Source organism: Rhinopithecus bieti, unplaced genomic scaffold, assembly GCF_001698545.2.
Source record: "Rhinopithecus bieti isolate Rb0 unplaced genomic scaffold, ASM169854v2 scaffold_10612, whole genome shotgun sequence".
Classification (NCBI taxonomy): domain Eukaryota; kingdom Metazoa; phylum Chordata; class Mammalia; order Primates; family Cercopithecidae; genus Rhinopithecus; species Rhinopithecus bieti.
In genome coordinates this window covers 1,802,885-1,825,717 of record NW_016806990.1, presented here as the reverse complement: position 1 = coordinate 1,825,717, position 22,833 = coordinate 1,802,885, and the positions used below count along the sequence as shown (strand labels likewise).

General features: G+C 41.1%; 2 protein-coding genes across 3 annotated transcripts in view; one reads left to right on the top strand and one right to left on the bottom strand.

Annotated features, from left to right (window-relative positions):
• RIOK1 (RIO kinase 1) overlaps positions 1–5,939 on the bottom strand; it is a 32,490-nt gene extending 26,551 nt beyond the window's left edge. The window contains exons 1-3 of one of the 2 annotated variants that reach the window (XM_017879610.1): positions 5,273–5,939; positions 2,027–2,228; positions 177–267 (exon numbers count right to left, since the gene is read on the bottom strand). In XM_017879610.1, the coding sequence (XP_017735099.1) occupies positions 177–267; positions 2,027–2,228; positions 5,273–5,343 (364 nt within the window). In that variant the 5' untranslated portion in view covers positions 5,344–5,939. The remainder of the gene's footprint in view (positions 1–176; positions 268–2,026; positions 2,229–5,272) is intronic. The other variant, XM_017879611.1, reaches the window with a different exon arrangement.
• A 2,179-nt stretch (positions 5,940–8,118) lies between these two features.
• The window catches only part of CAGE1 (cancer antigen 1), a 61,677-nt gene continuing 46,962 nt past the window's right edge, over positions 8,119–22,833 (top strand). The window contains 5 exon segments of the mRNA XM_017879613.1: positions 8,119–8,188; positions 8,190–8,334; positions 9,449–9,536; positions 16,245–16,648; positions 21,380–22,435. Of these exon segments, the coding sequence (XP_017735102.1) occupies positions 8,142–8,188; positions 8,190–8,334; positions 9,449–9,536; positions 16,245–16,648; positions 21,380–22,435 (1,740 nt within the window). The 5' untranslated portion in view covers positions 8,119–8,141.

Below are 22,833 nucleotides of genomic sequence, written 5' to 3'. Positions count from 1 at the left end.
CTGGTCTCAAACTCCTGACCTCAGGTGATCCACCCACCTCAGCCTCCCAAAGTGGTGGGATTACAGGCGTGAGCCACCATGGTAAGCCTTCATTTCTTAATCTAATAAAATTATACAACACTTCATGGTTTTAGAAAAATGTCCTCTTAGCCCAGTGATGTATTTTGCAAACTCACCTAAATTAATTTTATTCTCAAATTTCCGTAAGACCTTGTCTGCTGGAGTAGACATTTTGGCTGAACTGCTGTCGGAGGTCTGTTGATTTGCCTAGAAGAGAATTCCAGAGTCTAAGGCACTAGTTGAAATACAAACCTAAGATTCATCATCCCATTTCCTTAGTTCATAATTAGTTACTAAAGCATCAATACTTAGAGGAGTATCTTAAGGAAAGGTAAGAGTCAATCAAATTGGCTCAAAAAAATTTTTAGAGAGTTTTTGAAACAGGTTAAAATTAATGACTAAAGGAGTCTGCATAATCCATTTTTTAAACTTCTCTATGATTCCTCTTATTGTAAGTAACAGATTAAAATTAAATGTAGTTTTCTAATTTGACTGGTTTATCGACTTAAAATTTGAGAATGTTCATTTACCCCTAAAGTTTATAATAAAGAGCTAAGACCAACATTAAGCTGGTTCAGAATTTCATTTTGGGCCCAATGTCTCAAGAGAGGGAAATATTAAGTATGGGGCTTAGCACTTAAACTGGTGCCATGCACAAACTTAAATAATGAAATTGCTCAAAGCTGCATTACGAATCAACAAGGGAGTCACCAAAACAAGACGATATGACAATGTGAAATCTCTTGTTACTCACAATGTGGTTATTTTAAAATGCATACATTCTGGTCCATGATACAGCCATTTTATTGTTGCTGTTTTTTAGAGACAGAGTCTCACTCTGTTGCCCAGGCTGGAGTGCCGTGGCATGATCTTGGCTCACTGCAACCTCTGCCTCCTGGGTTCAGGCGATTCTCCACCCTCAGCCTCCCAAGTAGCTGGGATTACAGGTGCCCGCCACCATGCCTGGCTGATTTTTGTGTTTTTAGTGGAGACAGGGTTTCACCATGTTGGCCAGACTGGTCTCAAACTCCTGACCTCAGGTGATCCCCGCCACTTGGCCTCCCAAAGTGCTGGGATTATAGGTGTGAGCCACTGCACCCAGCCAATACAGCTGTTTCAATAGTCAAAGGAAGACTGTTGGATTAACCTTTATGCTCCAGGAAGATGTACCATGTTAATCCTATGGCCTTACAAACTCTGAACACACTTGGTACTTCCAGTATGAGAAGCAGCTGTACGTGGTTTGGTAACTTGTTTTTTGTACATGGTAAATAATCATAAACATATTCCTATCTCATTAATACAGTCTTCCATTACGACATCTTTTATGGCTGTATAATGCCTCATTGTGCGAATCATTCCCATAGCAGGTTTAATCCAGTTTAAGGTTGTTTCCAACGTTCCTCTACCATAAACAATCCTGGAGGAGCATTCTTGTAACTAAGTCTTGGCACACTCACAGAATTGCTAAGTCAAAGTATTTTGAAGCTTTAAAAGTTTTTATCACATACCAGCTTATCCTACAAGTAAGTGTACCTATTTACTCGACCATCAATGATAGGTTTTGTCTTTAACAGTTTCATAGGTGAAAAAATGGCATCTCTACAAATTTAATCCGCATTTCTTTAGTTACTAATGAGGCTGAACTTTTTTTTACCATGTTTCTTAACTATTTGTAGTAAACTGCCAATTCGTGCCCTTTCCCATGAAGATTTTAAGCTCACAGTCTTATGAAACCTTAAATAACTCTTCTTAAATTTACAGATTTTGGAACGAATCCACACCCAGGAAATTAACAGAAATGTAAAAAGGATGAAAAGTGAAAACCAGTAAAGGCTGAGGCTACAGGACAGCATAACATGAAGAAAAGCTTTTAGTTATTCAATTTCAGAATCACAAAACAGCCTTTTAAAAAAGAAGACCTAAGCAGACTACATAAAGATGTGCAGGATCCTTTATAAAATACCTGCGGGTTGCTTCCTCCATTCCAGACATAACCCTTAGTGAATTTTCCAACTCCTTCATCCCAGTCCCAACCGTCATCATCATCATAACCCTGCTCCTCCTCATCTTCTATTTCACCTTCACCATTCTCATTCACATTGTCTTGAAGGTTTTCAAACAGAATGTCATCCTTCTCTTTGACTGTCTTCAAGTCTCTGTTTTCACTAGAAATAACAATGTTTTATTATTTCATAACAATATTTCCACATACCCTAACTGATCTCACATATTTATGATGTCAGATATTAAAATATTGATAAATCTAAAATAGATTATATATTTATATACAATACACCTTCTGATAAGCTCCATCTCCCTAAAACCATGTTCTCCTGTTTTCCAGTTCTGTTGCAGTTGTTTACTCATTCTCCATGCCCAAATCCTACTATTGAAGAAGCACATCAAGTGTTAAATCTGCTTCTGCTTTGGTGAACTTAGAAATTACATTGTTATCTTCTCTGTTGAACACACAACTCAGACCAGTATACCAGACTTGACTCTAGGAAAATGATTCACAGAGCTGCTTTCAGAGAGAGAGGAAAATCTTTCTGTAAAAGAAGAAAAAAGAGAGAGGGGCAAAAAAGGCTGGTGCAATGGCTCATACCTTTGATCCCAGCTACTTGGGAGGCTGAGGCCATAGGATTGCTTGAGCCCAGGGGTTCACGGCTGCAGTGAGCCATGATTGTGCCACTGTACTCCAGCTTGGGCAACCCTGTCTCTAAAAAAAAATTGTAATTAAAAAAAAAAAAAGCTTTCTGACAAAAAATTTGGGAATAAGGCTAAGGCAGCCTTACTTTGAACTCGATAACACTTTGCAACAAAAGAAAGTTACATCAAGATTTTTGTCCCACAAAGAAATCCAAATCAACCCTGTTCACGATGGGAAGACATGGTGAATACAGGGGCCAGGCACTACAAATGAGTGAAGCAGGCTGCATGATAGAAGCGGGGACTGGCAAACTGGGAGAAAAGATCCAAGGTAAAGGGAGCACAACTAGTAAGGGCTTTTTGTTTTTGTTTTTTTTCTTTTTTGCCATATTAGAATTCAGGCCTAGTGTTACCAGATCTTAATTTTTCAAGAGAAGCTATAAGTCTGGATTTCTGTGTAAAATCTATCCCTTCATTGGCATAGTCAATTTTTACAAATAACTGTGCATACCAACAAAACATATCTGCAGGCCAAATTCAACAGAGGCCAAATTCAGTTTTTACCTCTCACGTACAGAATAAGGACAGAAACCATAAAAAGCAGCTGGTAATATGAGATACCACCTGAAAAACATACATAACTTTAAGTAAAGTCAGATTATTAATCCAATTTATTAATTAGCCATGGCTGAGGGCTCCCCATGGACATGTGGAGGGAGAGAACAGATAATCATCAAACACTTGCTATTTACCAGGACTTCACACATATGCTCCATAGATTGATATATAATTGCCTAGAGTGGCATATTAAAGTTATAACTTTGCCAGATAGCTCTTCATTGTGGGGGAGTGTCTTCTGCATTGTAAGATGTTTAGCAGCATCTCTCTGGCCTCTACCTACCAGATGCCACTAATGCACCACCACCCCGAGTTGTGACAAATAAAAACGTCTCCAGAAATTGCCAAAAGTCCCCTGGGTAGAAGTTGGGATGGCAACATGTTCCCTGATGGAAAATCACTGGTGTATCCTTACAATACCCTGGGGTGGATGGTAAATTAGTGCCCTCTCATTACCATTAACTACCCACCAGCTGTGCTGGCTGTGTTTCTTCTGCTGCTTAACTTCTTCCCTAAGGCTTTTTGTACACTTCTCTGTAACTATAAAACCAGAATGCCCTTCCTCTTTCTCTGGCTAACCCCCACTCATCCATCAGGTATCAGCTCACTATCACTTGTTCAAGGAAGTCTTCCCTATTTTTCACCCACTTCTCCTTTGCACTACTTACCCAATTCGAATACAAATAGTCTAATTATTTAATAATATCGGTATCCCCTGCTAGGGTGCAAGCTCTGTGTCATTCAGGAGGGTGTTTACCAATGCCTCCCTACCACCTAAGACTAGATCGGACACACAGAAAGCAGTTACCATACATATATTTATTTAAAACATCCCCAATAATTAATAAAATCTACATGTAATGAATCCTGACTGTAAACATAAAGTACAAACTGTTTTCTTGGAATTCCAAAATAACTCCAATATGTTTCATTTTGCTTTTAGGCAGGAGTTATCCTTCATTCCTCCTTCCCCAGACCCCACGTCCAATCTACCAACAAACCCTGCCACTTCTACCTCCAAGACATATCTTCAGGATCTGAGCTCTAGTCCCCACCATCTTTGAATCTGATTACCTTATTACTTTTAAACTGTTCTCTCTGTTCCACTCCCACCCTCCATGAACATCATCTACATAGAAGAATGATTCCTTTAAATCACTAAATAATGTCATTCTTCTGCTAAAATCCCTCCTATGGCTTTCCGTAAGACCCAGATTAATATCTGAACTTTTCGCCATCACTTGTAAGGGTCTCCATGATCTGGCCCCCCTTCTTACTTCTCTATCATCACCCTACCAATCTTCTCAACTACCTCCACTGTGCTCTAGGCACTCTGGCCTCGGGGCCTTTGCTCTTGCTGTCCCTTCTGTGTGAAATGCTGTTCCCTCTGCTCTTGCCAAGATTAGCTCCTTGTCATTCAAATCTGGACTTAACCTTTCCCTACCCATTCAGTCAGCACTTGGTATATTAAACGATTTGCATAGTCTACATCATTATTTGGTTTTTAAATGGTATGCCCTCTCTTTCACGTAGAAGGTAAAGTTCCATGACAGCGCCGGAAGCTGGTTCGTCTTGTTCATCATCATCTCCAGTGCCCAGGACAGAACGTGGTACATATTAAGTGCTTAGTATTTGTTGAACGCTAAATGTGGTTAAAGCGCAAAAACCCATGTTTCCAAATCGCTATCCCAACTCTGCCTTCCAGTGACGCTAACTGACCTGAAAACCGCAGACTCCCTTGACAAGCGGCTTTCACTAACTGCCGCGTGAACTGCGAGAAAGACCCGGCTGGGATGCAGAAACAGGCAAAAGGTTGTCAAGAGAGACGCTGAGTGATGAACCACTAGTCTCCCTCTAAACTACAAACAAGAATCCACGCCCCAAGGGGGCGGACAAGGTGAGAGCAGTAACCAGAGCCAGGGCACACTGTACAGCCGCCTACCTGTCAGAGGAGTCCGCGTCGTCGAACTGCCCGGGGACCACCCGGCTCATAAGAAAACGCCGGTAGTCCATGGCTGGAGGGCGCCGCCGGAGGCCGCCGCTCTGCGCTGGGACAGGAACGGCTCAGACGGATGTACCCACGGCCGATCCAACGGCCTCGGCGTGGATCTCCGCCTTGCAAAGCATTCAGAAGCCAACAGTGGCCACCACGTGCTACGGGAAAACGGGACCAACAGATCCACCACCCTGCCACCCCAACCGGAAGCCCAGCGCCGCCTCGCCCGGAAGTCTGGCTTTAGCGGAAGTCCTGCCCCTGCGCCGGGCTGAGAGTCCGGAGCTCGCTCTGAATGGCGGGGTGTATCGGCTTGTGGGTGTTCCGTGCTCTCGGGCAGGCGTGTTGAGTAGCTGGCCCGGCGAGGCCCGTGCTGGCCGTTTCTTCTCCGAGTTTTCGTTTCTTTTCCCTACTTTGTGTTTACTGCGGCAGGAGGCGCCAGCTAGCCCACAGGCTGTTCGGCCTAGGGGGTCGTACCCTCCTAACTTCACCACTCTTTGGGAAGACAGACCCGAGGCCGTTCCCCGCGGCACCCACAGTGGTTCGGGCCTTGCGGGCTGCGCCCGTCCCCGCGGAGATCCCCCGGCGCGGGCGGACGTCACACAGGGGCGTTCGAGCACTCCGGGAGCTCCATTGCGAGTTTGTGAGAGTCCTCGGTGGAGGAGGTTGGAAAGCGTTCTCCCTGCCACAAAACCCGGTGCAGAGGGAGGGAGCGCCAGGTCCGTAGCGTGGGTCCAAGAAACTCTATGGATCCTGGAAGTGAGCACACTTTTGTGTCTTAAAAAGTTTGGTGTCTCGTTTTGAGGTGAAAATGAATGAGATAAGTGCTTTTAAAAGGTAAAGTTTGTCGTACAACTGAAAAGCTTTTAAACAAAATTATAGTTTTGCCAGTGACGCCCGTGACACCTCTTTTAACTCCTATCCTAAAACAGCTTTAGAATGTCTGGAACATCTATTCAAACATTTGATAAATATGTTAAAAATCCAACATAAACCTGTAAGGACAAATGAAAGATGGAAAAAATAGCCTAACTTTAAATTAAAAAGGGAAACTGGCAGATTGTGCAGTGCCATATGAGGGATGAACAAAGTTGTAGAAATGTAATCGGAAGTGCTGGGTTCACAAACAAGAAAACTTAAGAAACAAGTCCTTTGCGCTTTTTTGCATTGAGAAAACAAAGCAAGAATTTTTCAGATCTCACCACAATCCAGGTGGCATTATTTGAAAGACAAGGGAAAGGTGAGCATGAAGTTGGGCCTTTCACTGATCCTGACTAGTCTGCTTGGCTTACTTTTTTGTCTTTTACGGAGTGATGCATAGGTTTGAAAACAACTAATTTTCAATAAACTATTCATTCAGACATTCAATAAAAGAATCCAGGCAGATGAGTAATGACTATAAATTGAGAGAGCTTGATAGAAATAAATCATTAGAATGCAGGTTTTATTCAATCAATGTTTGCTGTGTAGACAGCACCGGTCCATTTGCAGTAGGGGATATTGGAAAGCCGTAAGTCTACTCCTCTTAAGACATTTGTGATCTGTAAATACAAACACTAATACCCTTGAAACAGTGGTGAAGCTCTAAAACAGTAAACGAAATCACCAAGTACTGAATTGTAAGATAGAGATTTAGAGGCTGAAGACATTGTAGGAATTTTGAAAATAGATAAATGGGTAGACCGGAAGGTTTTCGGACAGAAGCACGTGCCAGGGCAGATGACTGAAGCTTAATTCGTAAGGAACATTATCTGTTTGCGGGGAAATTAGCCTGATCTGAGTAGAGCAGGGGAGTACTGGGTAGGTAATGTCACTCCAGGCTATGGATGGCATGGAAGGACAAGAAGAATTTATAGACTCAATGTGAGTGGCCATCCTTTCCACTCAGCCCCGGACAGGCCTGAGGAAGTCAGGAGAATGTGGACCAGTGTGGCAACACGGGATGGAAAGAAAGTACAGGTTACTGAAAGACTTTTTTCTTTTTTTGAGACGGAGTCTCGCTCTGTCACCCAGGCTGGAGTGCATTGGCTTCATCTCGACTCACTGCAAGCTCCGCCTCCCGGGTTCACACCATTCTCCTGCCTCAGCCTCCTGAGTAGCTGGGACTACAGGCGCCTGCTACCATGCCCAGCTAATTTTTTGTATTTTTAGTAGAGACAGGGTTAGCCAGGATGGTCTCGATCTCCTGACCTTGTGATCCGCCCGCCTTGGTCTCCCAAAGTACTGGGATTACAGGCGTGAGCCACCACACCTGGCCCTGAAAGCCTTTTTTAAAGGAGACATGGATGAGACTTGGTATCTGAATAGCCATGGATGATGAGGTAGAGGGATGCCACGACAACTCCAATTTGCAAACACAGGTACCTGAGGGAATAGGCGCAGTATAGGAAAGTGAGGAGGGAAAACTGAGTTACAATGCTGTATTTGACTTGGTAGTGAGGTGTTCAAGTGACAGGTATCAAGTAAATAGAAATCCAGCATTTTGTGGAAACTAATAGGTCTCTGATAATATTTTGTAAATATCCTTTGATTAAATAACATAGCGATCCCTTTGCCTTCTAGGTCCAAAGCCGCCTAGGGAATTATTGGATAGTAGCCAATACTATTTGTTTTTCTCCAAATCAGTATTTACTACTATATCAAATTATGGTAGACTAAAATTTTTAATTTTTCTAATAACTTGACAAATGACATTTCAAACAAGGGCAGTGAACTTTGCTACTTAATGAGAAGAGGAATAGGGAAAAGCTTTTGGTTTGCACCTACTAATAGACCCAATTTTTTTTTTTTTGAAGAAGCCTTCCATTATTCAACAGTTATGAGCAAGGACTATCACATATTTTGGCCATCACCTTCAGATCCTGTGTTTTGAAGTGGATACTTCTCATAAAAAAGTAGAAAGCATGTCAGAATCGGATACCATGAATGTCAGCAATCTTTCTCAAGGCATAATGCTTTCAGATTCTCCCATCTGTATGGAAACCACCAGTACCACTTGTGACTTGCCTCAGGTGTGCATTGCTTATAAGTTCCGGGAGGCTCAGATGTATTCAGAATTCACATTGTCTTCCATATGAAAATTTCTTCAAAAATATAAGGAACAATAAAACAATCTTAAGTGGACACAGAAAGGAAGGGAACACAGGGTATGGTTTTCCCAGTTTCACTAGCGTAAGATACATTTTGACCAGCCTGGGCAACATGGTGAGACCCCATCTCTGCTAAAACTATAAAAATTAGCCAGGCATGGAAGCGAACACCTGTAATCCCGGTTACTCTGGAGGCTGAGACAGGAGAATCACTTGAACCCGGGAGGTGGAGGTTACAGTGAGCCAAGATCACGCCACTGCACTCCAGCCTGGGCGAGAGAGCAAGGTACATTTTTACACAGCGTTAAAACTGATCCTTTCTGGCCTCATGAAGTCCCAGGAGTGCAGCCAGGGGACATGACCACAACAATTCAGGCACAGAGGCAGGACAAGAGCCCAAGGAACCTGACTTGTCGTCTAATGCATCTTCCACTTAATGTCAGTATGCAAATCAGTTGTCATTCATAATGTCATTGACAGCACCCTGCATGTAAATGACAACTTTCCTGTCTTCATGAAAATGCCTAGCTCCCTTTATTACAAAATAAAAGATTGTAATGTCCCAATATCTTCATGAATGTTGTTCTAAACATTTGATAGTCAGTGACATCTGATTCCTCTAAACAGGAATTCATAAAAATACATCACAGATATATGCCTGTTTCATATATCTTCAGTGTTGAAAGACTAGAATAACAACCATCTTAATGCTGTTTAGACTAGATTTAATAAACGTCAAAGAATTATCAATATATAAATATGCTATCATGTATCCCTAAGTTTATAGTCATATGATTTGACTTACCAAAAAACCAAAATATTAAAATAGCAAGCTTTTGTTATTTAATATTGGGACTCTGTTAGCATAGTTTTACTAAAAGGGAGCCAAATATATGCTGGGGAAAGATACTAGAAAGCACATTCTACCTGGGTAATGAAATATTCTAATAGCAGAATTACATAACAATGTGCAAATACCTTTAGAAGAAGCTTATGATGTTTGCTTGAAGTATTAATGCCTTTTTTATTAATACAGAATGAAATAAAGAATTTTGAAAGGGAAAATGAGTATGAATCCACACTTGGTGAAGATGCTTATGGCACACTAGACAATTTGTTAAATGGCAAGTATCTACTTGTTAGCAATTTGCAAAAGAGAGAAACATTTTTTTTGTGTTCTGTGATAATAACAATAGCCAGGTATTGTGCTAAGCACTTTGTATATATCATCACACTTAATCCACAATCTTATTGAAATAAGGATTTAAAAAAATTGAAATAATGGCTGTTTTTACCTTCATTTTACAGATAAGGAAAATAAGACTCAGAGAGTAACTTGCCCAGGATTGTGTAGCTTTAAATGAATGAGCCGTGATCAAGTCCCAGTCTCAGACACAAAAATTTTCTACTATACAAGTATCTTTAAATGTGTATTGAGGTTGGCTGTGGTAGATCATACCTATAATCCCAGTGCTTTGGAAGGCCAAGGTGGGAGGATTGCTTGAGCCAGGAAGTCCACGGCTGTTATGAGCTATTATCATATCATTGCACTCCAGTGGGCAACAGAAGGAGAACCTGTCTCTTAAGAAAAAAAAGAAAAAAGGGCCAGGCACAGTGGCTCATGCCTGTAATCCCAGCACTTTGGGAGGCCTAGGCAAGTGGATCACCTGAGGTCGGGAGTTCAAGACCAGCCTGACCAACATGGAGAAACCCCGTCTCTACTAAAAATACAAAATTAGCTGGGCATAGTGGTGCATGCCTGTAATCCCAGCTACTCGGGAGGCTGATGCAGGAGACTCCCTTGAACCCAGGAGGTGGAGGTTGCAGTGAGCTGAGATTGCACCATTGCGCTCCAGCCTGGGCAACAAGAACGAAACTCCGTCTCAAACAAAACAAAACAAAAAGCAACAGGTACAGTGGCTCATACCTGTAATCCCAGCTCTTTGGGGGATCAAGGCAGAAGGATTGCTTGAGTTCACTAGTTTGAGATCAGATTGGGCAACATGACCCCACCTGTACTAAAAATACAAAAACTTAGCCAGGCATCGTAGTCCTAGCCACTTTGGAGGCCTAGATGGGAGAATTACCTGAGCCCAGGAGGCTGAGACTGCAGTGAGCTGAGATCACGCCACTGTACTGCAGCATGGACAACCACAGTGAGACCCTCTCTCAAAAAAAAAAAAAAAAAAAAAGAGAACTGTGTGTTTATGTAACCCCAAATCTGTTATTCTAATCCTAAATTGATACATGAAAGCTATTTAGGATTTAATTAATCATATAATGAGATACTTTGATCATGTTTTTGGTTTTGTTTTTGAAATGGATCTCACTATGCTACCCAGGCTGGTCTCAAATTCCTGGGCTCAAGCGAGTCTCCTGCCTCGGTGTCCCAAAGTGTTGGGATTACAGGTGTGAGCCACCACACCGGGCCCTACATTGATCATGTTTATTAAAGCAAATCTAAATGCTGTATACAAATGTCTTTATTTTTAATACTTGTAAGTAATGCTAAAATGAAAAGGTTTGACAAGGCTTATTGAAATTATGGAATTTAACACATGCAGGTATAAGAAATATAAGTACTGCCGAGGCGGGCGGATCACGAGGTCAGGAGATCGAGACCATCCTGACTAACGTGGTGAAACCCTGTCTCTACTAAAAATACAAAAAATTAGCTGAGCATGGTGGTCTGTAGTCCCAGCTACTAGGGAGGCTGAGGCAGGAGAATGGCGTGAACCCAGGAGGCAGAGTTTGCAGTGAGCCAAGATGGCGCCACTGCACTCCAGCCTGGGCGACAGAGCAAGACCCCGTCTCAAAAAAAAAAAAAAAGAAAGAAAGAAAAATAAGTGCTATAAGAATTAGAAAGGAAGAGAAGTAATGAAGTAATTATCATTATTTGCACATATGTACTTTTCTATATAGAAAAGTCATAAGCACCTACAGATGAGCTATTAAAACTAATAAAGTTTAGAAGAAAGCTAGATATAAAATTAATATTAGAAAACCAATAGCATTCCAATGTACTAGCAACAACAGATGTAAAACAGTAATTCATAAAACTTACTATTATCAGTAGCAGCACAAACTAAGTTACCTAAGAATAAATCTAACAAAAGTGTAAGATTTCCATTAAAAAATATTATAAAACTTTCCTGGAGGCCATAATAAATAATTAAATGTTTCATGTTCAGATTGTAAAGATGTCAGTTTTCCTGAAGTCTATTAATTAATGCAATTTCGTGTATCCTACCTTAATCCTAACATTCCCATTCAGAAGTGAAAAAGTTAAAAAAAATACCCAATACAATTTTGAAAAAGAATGTGGAGACTTATCCTGCTAGATTACAAGAGTTATTAGTTATAGTAATTATAATGATAATGATGTATTATAGGCAGAAGGGTAACAAACCACTGGAATAAATAAAAGACAAAGTAGACCCATTTATGTATGAGGACACGTGGTATTTGATAGAGGTGTCATTATAAACCAGTGGGGGAGTTCATTTGGTTGTGCTGGAACAGTTGGCTCTCTCAATGTAGGAAATGATTAGAACCTTAACCTCACACCAAATACAGAATAAAGTCCATGTGGATAAAGACCTACATGTGAACTGCAAAGTTCTAACTTATAAAAGAAGTGTAGAAAATGCTGTATTAGTCTGTTTTCACCCTGCCGTAAAGAACTACCCAAGACTGGGTAATTTATAAAGAAAAGAAGTTTAATTGGATCACAGTTCCACATGCCTTGGGAGGCCTCAGGAAACAGAATCACGGCAGAAGACAAACAGGAAGCAAGGCACGTCTTAAATGATGACAGGAGGGGTAGGGGAACTGCCAAACACTTTAAAACCATCAGATCTTGTGAGAACTCACTATCACAGGAACGGCATGGGGAAAACCGTCCCCATGATTTAATTGCCTCCCACCAGGTCCCTCCCTCAATACATGGGGATTACAATTGGAGATGCGATTTGGATGGGAACACAGAGCCAAACCATATCAAATGCCTTTATGACAACAGAAAAGATTTCTTTTCTTTTCTTTTCTTTTCTTTTTTGAGATGGGGTCTTGCTCTGTCACCCAGGCTGGAGTACAGTGGAGGGATCTCGGCTCACTGCAACCTCCACCTTCCGGGTTCAAACTATTCTCCTGCCTCAGCCTCCTGAGTAATGAGACTACAGGCGCCTGCCACTATGTCTGGCTAATTTTTGTTTTGTATTTTTGTAGAAACAGGGTTTCACCATGTTGGCCAGGCTGGTCTTGAACCCCTGACCTTGTGATCCACCCGCCCCGGCCTCCCAAGGTGCTGGGATTACAGGCATGAGCCACCACGCTCAGCCTAAGATTTCTTGAGACACGATAAATGCAGAGTGAGGCACAGTAGCTTATGCCTGTAATCCCAGCACTCTGGGAGGCTGAGGCAAGCGGATCAGGAGGTCAGGAGTTCAAACCCAGCCTGGCCAATATGGTGAAACCCCGCTTCTACTAAAAATACAAAAATTAGCTGGGCATAGTGCACGTGCCAGTAGTCCCAGCTACTCGGAAGGGTGAAACAGGAGAATTGCTTGAATCCGGGAGGCGAAGTTTGCAGTGAACTGAGATTGCGCCACTGACTTCAACCTGGGTGATAGAGTGAGACTCCGTCTCACAAAAAAAGACAAGAGAATTGCAATCCATAGTCGATGCATTGACTACATTAAGAAAACGTCTGTATGGCCAAAGTATAATAAAGTAAAAAGCATGGACTGAAGATACATGCAATATATATAATTGACAAAAGATTTGGTATCTAAACTACAAGTCACTTAGAAAAAGGCACATAACAGCTGGGCGCGGTGGCTCACACCTGTAATCCCAGCACTTTGGGAGGCCACGATGGGCGGATCATGAGATCAGGAGATCAAGACCATCCTGGCTAACACGGTGAAACCCTGTCTCTACTAAAATACAAAATTAGCCGCGTGTGGTGGTGGGCACCTGTAGTCCCAGCTACTCGGGAGGCTGAGAAAGGAGAATGGCATGAACCCAGGAGGCAGAGCTTGCAGTGAGCCGAGATAGCGCCACTGCACTCCAGCCTGGGTGACAGAGCGAGACTCTGTCTCAAAAAAAAAAAAAAAGAAAAAGTCACATAACTCAGGCCAGCCATGGTGGCTCACACATGTAATCCCAGCACTTCGGGAGGCCGAGGTGGGCAGATCACATGAGGTCAGGAGTTCAAGACCAGCCTGGCCAACATGGTGGAATCCCATAAAATAAAAATAAAAAAATTAGCTGGGCATGATGGTGCATGCTTCTAATCCTAGCTACTTGGGAGGCTGAGGCATGAGGATCGCTTGAACCCAGGAGGTTGAGGTCGCAATGAGCCGAGATCGTGCCACAGCACTCCTGCCTGGGCGACAGAGACTCTGTCTCAAAAAAAAAAAAAAAAAAATCACATAATAGAAAAACAGGGAAAGTATATGTATTAGTAGTTTGCTAGGGCTGCCATAACAAAACACCACAAACTGGGTTGTGTAAACAACAGAAATTAATTTTCTCATTCTTAGAGGCTGGCAGTCCAGGATCAAGGTGCCAGCACGGTTGCTTTCTCCTGAGGCCTCTCTCCGTGGCTTGCAGATGGCCAGCTTCTTGCGGTGTCTCCCATGACCTTTTGTCTTTGTGTGTACGCCTTCCTGTTGTCTCTTCCTCCTCTTACAAGGACGTTGGTCATACTGGATTAGGGCCTACCCTTGTGACCTCTTTTAAGCTCAATTACTTTTTTAAAGGCCATATCTACAAGTAAGAGTCATATTTTAAGGTACTGGGGGTTAGAGCTTCAGCATATGAATTTTAGGGGCACACAATTGAGCCCATAACAGTATACAACAAGCAGATCACAGAAAAGGAAACGAAACATGTAAGACCATTAAATACATGAAAGGATGTACATTAAGAAGATCACAGTAAAATACCATTTCATACATATGAATTTGACATGTTTTGGAGGGATGCGTAGAGCAAAGGAACCCTGAGGCTACTGGTAGAAGCATAAGTTGGTACAAACACTTTGGAGAGTAACTTTGCAATATCTAGTAAAGTTGAAGATATGTATTTTCTATAATACAGCAATTTCACTTCGAGGTGTATCCTCAGAGCCTAGACAAAAATTTTTACATTGGCATAGAAGGAAACATGTTCACTGCAATGCTATTTTTAAGGGCAAAATTAGAAGCAACTTAAATAGCCAACAAGAAAGGAATAAAGCGTAATCTTTCAGTATAGTGAACTACATATATATGTATTTATATGGCTAAGCTTTGAAAGCAAAATTTTGTGTGAAATAAAGACTTTTTTTTTTTTTTTTTTGAGATGGAGTCTTGCACTGTCACCCAGGCTGGAGTGCAGTGACATGATCTCAGCTTAATGCAACCTCCGTCACCCAGGTTCAAGTGGTTCTCCTGCCTGAGCCTCCTGAGTAGCTGGGATTACAGGCGTGCACCACCACACCCCACTACTTTTTGTATTTTTAGTAGAGACGGGGTTTCACCATGTTGGCCAGGCTGATCTCAAACTCCTGACCTCAGGTGATCCACCCACCTCAGCCTCCCAAAGTGCTAGGATTACAGGTATAAACCATTGCGTCCAAGACTTTTATATGGATGTACATATAGTGATATGGTATTTATGTAAAATATAAAAGCACATAAAACAATACTATATATTAATCATTCACCTGAAGTGTTGGAGAGTATTTTGGAGTTTGAGGGAAACAGTGACACTGGACATCTATCAGACCCCCACAATCTGTTAGCTGTAGTTTTTACTATAAACCCATACTATAGTCCTTCCTATGATGTCTTATTTGTAAAGGTAGGTTTTTGGAGGTTGCTATAATAAAAAGCAAGTCCTGCATGAAAATCATTGTGGAATAGGAAGTGAGAGTGGTGGTCTCCAATCTGATTCCACAGTTTGAGGTGCTGTACGATGCCTCACAGTGTACATCCAAGTAGTAAAGTGTGGTTGTTTAAGAATAAAATATTATATTTTTCTTTTAGTTTATGTGTATTTTCAAACAGCTAATAACTTAGGACAAATACTAGTTTGAACTTAATTATTTACTAAATGGAACTTAAATATTCCTTTGGTCCAGAGGTACTGTGAAAAAAAGTACGAAGACATTAAGGGTGTCACAAAATGAGTAAATCTGGGAACTTTATTATTTGGGAATGATTATGTTGATAATGATTATGTTGATTGTTTTTTGCTTCTGATTTTAAAAAACATTGCACCTGCATAATTCGTCATATTGAAAAATAGTACAGCATAGCATTTAGAAGTAGTAGTCTAGAATCTCAGCAGCACTGCTTATCAGGTCTGTGACCTTAGACAAGTGACTTTAACATCTCTTATACTTCAGTTTCCTTATCTTTAAAATAGGGATAATAACAGTACTGACATCAAGGGATTTTTGTGAGATTAAGCAAGTTTATATGTGTTTTCTATTATACTATCCCTGTCCTTTTGAAACATTTTATAATTTAAAACATCTTAAAATTATAGTACAACAAAATAATTTTGAAGATATCTTGAAATTTATTGTAATTGTATTTGACCAGAATTAACATATAACAAACTTTTTTGTAGCAGTCATTTGGGGACTTCTTTCCCCATGTAAAAGTTTTGTTTTGTTTGCTAGCATAAAACCATGCTAAAATTCACACAGTAAATAAGGTTGAAATATTATATAATTTGTAAGTGGCTACAGCAGTTTATTTGATAAATATAAATATAACTGTTACTATCCAAGTTCATGGTGTACTCATTTTTATTTCCTTCTTTCTCTTTCTTATGAGACAACAACATTGAAAATTACTCAAAGAATGTACTAACTCAGCCAGTTGACACCATCAGCATATCTTCCTTGAAACAATTTGACACCGTTTGCAAATTTCACTGGGTAGAAGCATTTGATGATGAAATGACAGAGAAACCAGAATTTCAAAGTCAAGTTTATAATTATGCAAAAGACAACAATATAAAGCAAGACTCATTTAAGGAAGAAAATCCAGTGGAAACTAGTGTTTCTGCAAATACAGACCAACTTGGTAACGAGTATTTTAGACAGCCTCCTTCTAGAAGCCCGCCTCTAATCCACTGCAGTGGAGAGACCCTGAAATTTCCAGAAAAATCACTGGCTAAAAGTACTGCCAAGGAATCTGCCCTCAACCCTAGCCAACCTCCAAGCTTCTTGTGTAAGGAAAGTGTACACAATAATATTGTAAAACCATTTATAAAGAGAATAGTTCTAACCTAGTTCATCTGAGAGTTAATTATAAAGCAGAGGGAGGTACGATTGTGATAGTCAGTAAAGCCTGTGGAGTATTAAAGGATTCGTTAAAAAAAATTATATATATATAATCTGAGACTTTTCCAAGTAGTGCTAAATCACCCAGTTAGCATGAGGGACTTTGCTTCTCCGGGGAAAATGCATTCTGAGATCTTAGCCAATTCAGAAATAAATTTTTCTGGTAAAAAAAATAATCCTCAAGTCCATACTTGAGGATTAGCTCTACCAAATGGTAATTTCTCTAAGGCTCAGGACTCTTGTCTTACCCTCTCATGCACCACAGCGTCTATATGGTTCCTTGAATGTAATAAGCTTTTTTAACTATAATTTTTTTCATCGAAAGCAAGTGTATTAGAGAAGTAAAGAAACAAAAGAATGACTGCTGTGTAGACAGAGCAACCTGAATATAATAAGCTTTTATATTTGTTGAATCAAACTGGCTGGCAGTAGCAGAGTTCACAGTAATGGAAAGGTTAAGAAGAGGAAGGAGTACTGAAGCACTAATTAATTTTTCAAGAAAAACAAGATTTGTCTGTCCTATTGGATTTCTATTGACAAGCAAAAAATACTAATTTTTCTACTAAAGTGAAAATATTAGTTTATCATTTGGTTATTGATTCCGAGCACACATGTAGTATCCTCAGAGCACTGAAGATACCGACAGTATATATTCTCTGTACTTTCTGAACAAAAAAATTAAAAATACTAGGAATTGGTATGGGAAAATAGATAAAATTCAAGAATAGTATAAGTAATACCTTTTCTCTTTTTTTTGTTGTTTTGTTTTGTTTTTGATACGGAGTCTCACTCTGTTGCCCAGGCTGGAGTGCAGTGGCATGATCTTGGCTCACTGCAACCTCTGCTTCCTGGATTCAAACGATTCTCCTGCTGCAGCCTTCTGCATAGCTGGGATTACAGGCATGTGCCACCACACCTGGCTAATTTTTTTTTTGTATTTTTAGTAGAGACGGAGTTTCACCATGTTGGCCAGGCTGATCTTGAACTACTAACCTCAAATGATCCACCCGCCTTGGCTTCCCAAAGTGCTGGGATTACAGGTGTGAGCTACCACACCTGGCCAATAATACCTTTTCAATGTGAGTTTGATGGGAAACACTATGACTATAAAGCCTTATTTACAAGTATGAGCATTTTCATTTTTTTGAAAGTAGATGACAGCACTTGAAACTTATTTGCTTTGGGAGGCCGAGATGGGCGGATCGTGAGGTCAGGAGATCGAGACCATCCTGGCTAACACGTCTCTACTAAAAAAAAAAAAAAAAAAAATAGCCGGGCGTGTTGGCAGGTGCCTGTAGTCCCAGCTACTCGGGAGGCTGAGGCTGGAGAATGGCGCAAACTCGGGAGGTGGAGCTTGCAATGAGCTGAGATCCGGCCACTGCACTCCAGCCTGGGCGACAGAGCGAGACTCTGTCTCAAAAAAAAAAAAAAAAAGAACTTCATTTGTCCATGTTGATTTCTGGAAAACAACATTTAAAAAATCAGCCTAAATAGGGTTTCTCAAGATTGTTCTTTCCTCTTTCCATTGCATTTAGCCATTTTCCATTCAGTCAAAAGATACTTTTAGGCATCTATTACATGCCAGGTCTGTACTACGTATTAGGTAATGGTTAGAAAACAGACAAAAAGATGTAGTTCTTGTCCTCATGAAAACAACATCCTACTAGAGGAGGTAGTCATTAATCAAATAATCACACAAATAAATGTGAACTTGCAACTATGATAAGATCAGTAAGTTATGTGAATAAAGTTACATACAAAGTATATGTAGAGCATGTTATATAAAGTTACTACATATGCTATGATGCTATATAAAGTTAACGTATAAACTTGCAACTATGATAAGTGCTGCAAATATAAGTAGGATGGGCATCTATGATTAGGATACAACCCTGATCAGGGAGTCTGGGGAAGGCATCCCTGAAGAAATGATCATTGAGCTGAGCTGTAAAGGATGAGTAGGAGTGAATTAGGCAGCTAGGGGTAGGAGAACATGCCACACAGAAGGAATAATGTTTGCAAATCCTGTGGCCGCAGGAAGCATGGTACCTACTGGGACCTGAAGGAAGCCCTGAGTCCAGGAAGATCAGAGTTGGAGGAAGGAGGAGGGGCATAGCAGATGAAGACAGGTGGTGCGGGCCAGCTACTGCTTTAGTTCATTTCATACTGCTGCAACTATATCACAGACTGGGCAATTTATAATGAATAGAAATTTATCTGGCTCACGGTTCTGGAGGCTAGGTCCATGGTGCCAACATCACACGAGGGTCTCTGTGCTGTCATTTCATGATGGGAGGTGGAGGGGCAAAAGAGGGTGAGATCAAGGGAGCAAGTGGAGGCCGAACTCACTTTTATTTATTTATTTATGTATTTATGTATTTATTTATTTTGAGATGGATTCTCGCTGTGTTGCCCAGGATGGAGTGCAGTGGCGCCATCTTGGCTCACTGCCACCTCCACCTCCTGGGTTCGAGCGATTCTCCTGCTTCACCCTTCCGAGTAGCTGGGATTGCAGGCATGTGCCACCACGCCCAGCTAATTTTTTGTATTTTTAGTAGAGACAGCATTTCACAGTGTTAGCCAGGATGGTCTCAATCTCCTGACTTTGTGATCCACCCACCTCAGCCTCCCAAAGTGCTGAGATTACAGGTGTGAGCCACTGTGCAGCCCCCAACTCACTTTTGTAATAAATCCACTTGTAATAACTAACACACTCCTGTGATAACAACATTTAGTCATTTTTATTCACCTCTTACTAGGCCCCATCTTCCAACACTGTTGCATTGGGGATTAAGCTTCTGGCACATGAACTTTAGGGAATGCATTTAAACCATAGTAGATATCAAGAGCAAGATATTAGGGCCTTGTAGGTCTCAGTAATGATAGTTATCTTTATCCCAGAACAATGAAAAACCATTAAGATGCAAGGTTCTGCAGAAGGACGAACTCAAAAAACAAAATACAGAAGTCCTTGTCTCTAAATTCCACAGAATTATACAGCGCACCACTACCTGTTACTGGGTTTTTATTTATTTATTTTTTACATATGAGGTCTTGCTCTGTTACTCAGATTGGAGAGCAGCGTGATCATGGCCCACGAGAAATCCTCCTGCCTCAGCTTCCGAAAGAGCTAGGACTACAGGCACGTGCCCCGACACCTGACTAATTTTTAAAATATTTTTTTGTAGAGATAGGGTCTCACTATGTTACCCAGGCTGGTCTCGAACTCCTGGCCTCAAGGGATCCTCTCACCTTGGGCTCCCAAAGTGTTGGGATTACAGGTATGAGCCACTGTGCCTGGCCTGGGCTTCGCTTTTTGTTTGTTTGTTGTTTTTCTGAGTGGAGTCTCGCTCTGTTGCCCAGGCTGGAGTGCAGTGGCACCATCTCGGCTCACTGCGGCCTCTGCCTCCAGGGTTCAAGCAATTCTCCTGCCTCAGCCTCCTGAGTAGCTGGGACTACAGGCGTGCACTGCCAGAGCCGGCTAATTTTTGTATTTTTAGTAGAGATGGGGTTTCACCATGTTGGCCAGGATGGTCTTGATCTCCTGACCTCATGATCCGCCCACCTCAGCCTCCCAAAGTGCTGGGATTACAAGCATGAGCCACCGCACCTGGCCCTGGGTTTTTAATGTCATATTCATTTCACCATTTCTTGCCACAATGTACTGTCTTTTTTATTTTTGTTTATTTTATTATTACTATTTTTTGAGACAGAGTCTCGCTCTGTCGCCCGGGCTGGAGTGCAGTGGTGCAATCTCAGCTCACTGCAACTTCCACCTCCTATGTTCAAGTGATTCTTCTGCCTCACTCAGCTTCCTGAGTAGCTGGGATTACAGGCATGTGCCACCACGCTTGGCTAATTTTTGTATTTTGGGCAGAGATGGGTTTTACCATGTTGGCCAGGCTGGTCTCAAACTCCTGACCACAAGTGATCTACCCACCTCGGCCTCCCAAAGTGCTGGGATTACAGGCGTGAGCCGCCTTGCCCAGCCTGTTGTCCTTTTGTAACCTCCCTGAAACCTGTATCGTCAGCATAAAGTCAATCATGAGGCATGTTCTTCTGCCATTCTGATGTTCCTAAGAGTCACAGAATAATTAGAAAATAGTCTAAATGTGGAAAAAAAAATATTCAAAAGAGAAGAGACCTTCCCTAAAAATCCAAACTTTTGGCCCAATAATAAAATGTAAAAAAAAAAAAAAAAAAAAAAAGAGAGAGAGAGAGAGACCTTGCAGTCTATAAGGTAATTGATAGATTTATTTGTCTGAATTCATTTGAAGTCAAAGCATCTTATATGTGTGCAGGGAAGTTTGCATGATAGAAAATGGTAAGAGGATAAAAGTTTAATTTTCCTTTTGTCAAAGTAAATGGGATATATATCTGTCATATACCTACTGCCTGTGCTCTGCTGTGCTGTTAGGTGCTGTACAAACATTTAGCAATTAATACATAGGTATTAACTTTTGTTAATAGGCATTATTATTGGAAGTAGGTAGTATCGTTACTTTATAGTGGAGGAAACCAAATAGGGGATCTACTAACAGAATTCAAGGCCAGCCCTATGTGACTTGAAAGTTCATGATCTTTCTACTCATTCACACTTACTTTGTTTATTATAATTTACAGACTGCAGTTCCTTCGAAAGAAATACAGAATTATGGGGAGATTCCTGAGATGTCAGTCAGTTATGCAAAGGAAGTCACAGCAGAGGGTATGGAGAGGCCAGAAATTGTCTCAACTTGGTCTTCGGCAGGCATCTCCTGGAGGAGTAAAGCATCTCGGGAGAACTGTGAGATGCCTGACATGGAGCAAAGTGCTGAAAGCTTACAACCTGTTCAAGAGGACATGGCTTTAAATGAAATCTTGCAGAAATTAAAACATATGAACAGAAGGCAGGAGGCGCAAATCCAAGAACTCCAGTGTAGTAACCTGTATTTAGAGAAGAGGGTTAAAGAACTACAGATGAAGATTACCAAATAGCAAGTGTTCATTGATGTCATCAATAAGCTAAAGGAGAATGTTGAAGAATTAATTGAAGACAAATACAAAGTAATCCTAGAGAAAAGTGATACCAAAAAGACATTGCAGAATTTGCAAGAGATTTTAGCTAACACCCAAAAACATCTTCAGGAATCCAGGAATGAAAAGGAAATGTTACAGCTTCAATTTGAGAAGATCAAGGCTAATTATGTGCGTTTACAGGAAAGGTACATGACTGAAATGCAACAAAAAAATAAATCTATAAGTCAGTATTTAGAGATGGACAAAACCTTAAGCAAGAAAGAGGAAGAGGTAGAGAGACTACAACTCAAAAAAGAACAGGAAAAGGCCACAGCTTCTGCTTTGGACTTGTTGAAACGGGAAAAAGAGACCCAAGAGCAAGAGTTCTTGTCTTTACAGGAGGAATTCCAGAAACGTAACAAGGAAAACCTGGAAGAAAGACAGAAACTGAAATCTAGACTTGAGAAATTGCTCACTCAGGTTAAAAATTTGCAATTTATGTCTGAAAATGAAAGAGCTAAGAATATAAAACTTCAGCAGCAAATCAACGAAGTAAAAAATGAGAATAAAAAACTTAAACAGCAGGTTGCAAGGAGTGAAGAGCAAAATTATGTCCCTAAATCTGAGACAGCTCAGTTAAAGGAGCAATTAGAGGAAGTCATGAAGTCAGATATTACCAAGGTATTGATACACATTCTAAATCTCTAATGCGGACTTTCAAGAGTTTCTAGTGGTCTGGTGATGCATATTTAGATGTGGCACTTACTTGTATTTGTTTGCAGAAATAATTCTTAAAGAAAGAAACAGATCTCAGCACTTTGGGAGGCTGAGGCGGGAGGATCTCTTGAGGCTCGGAGCTTGACACCAGCCTAGGCAACATAGTGAGACCCCATCTCTACAAAACATTTTTTATATCAGCCAATCTGCCATGCATGGTGGTGTGCGCCTGTAGTCCTATCTATTCGGGAGGCTGAGACGGGCGAATTGCATGAGCTCAGGAGTTTGAAGCTGCAGTGAGCTATGGCTGTGCCAGTGCACTCCAGCTTGGGTGACAGAGCAAGATTCTGTCTCAAAAAAAA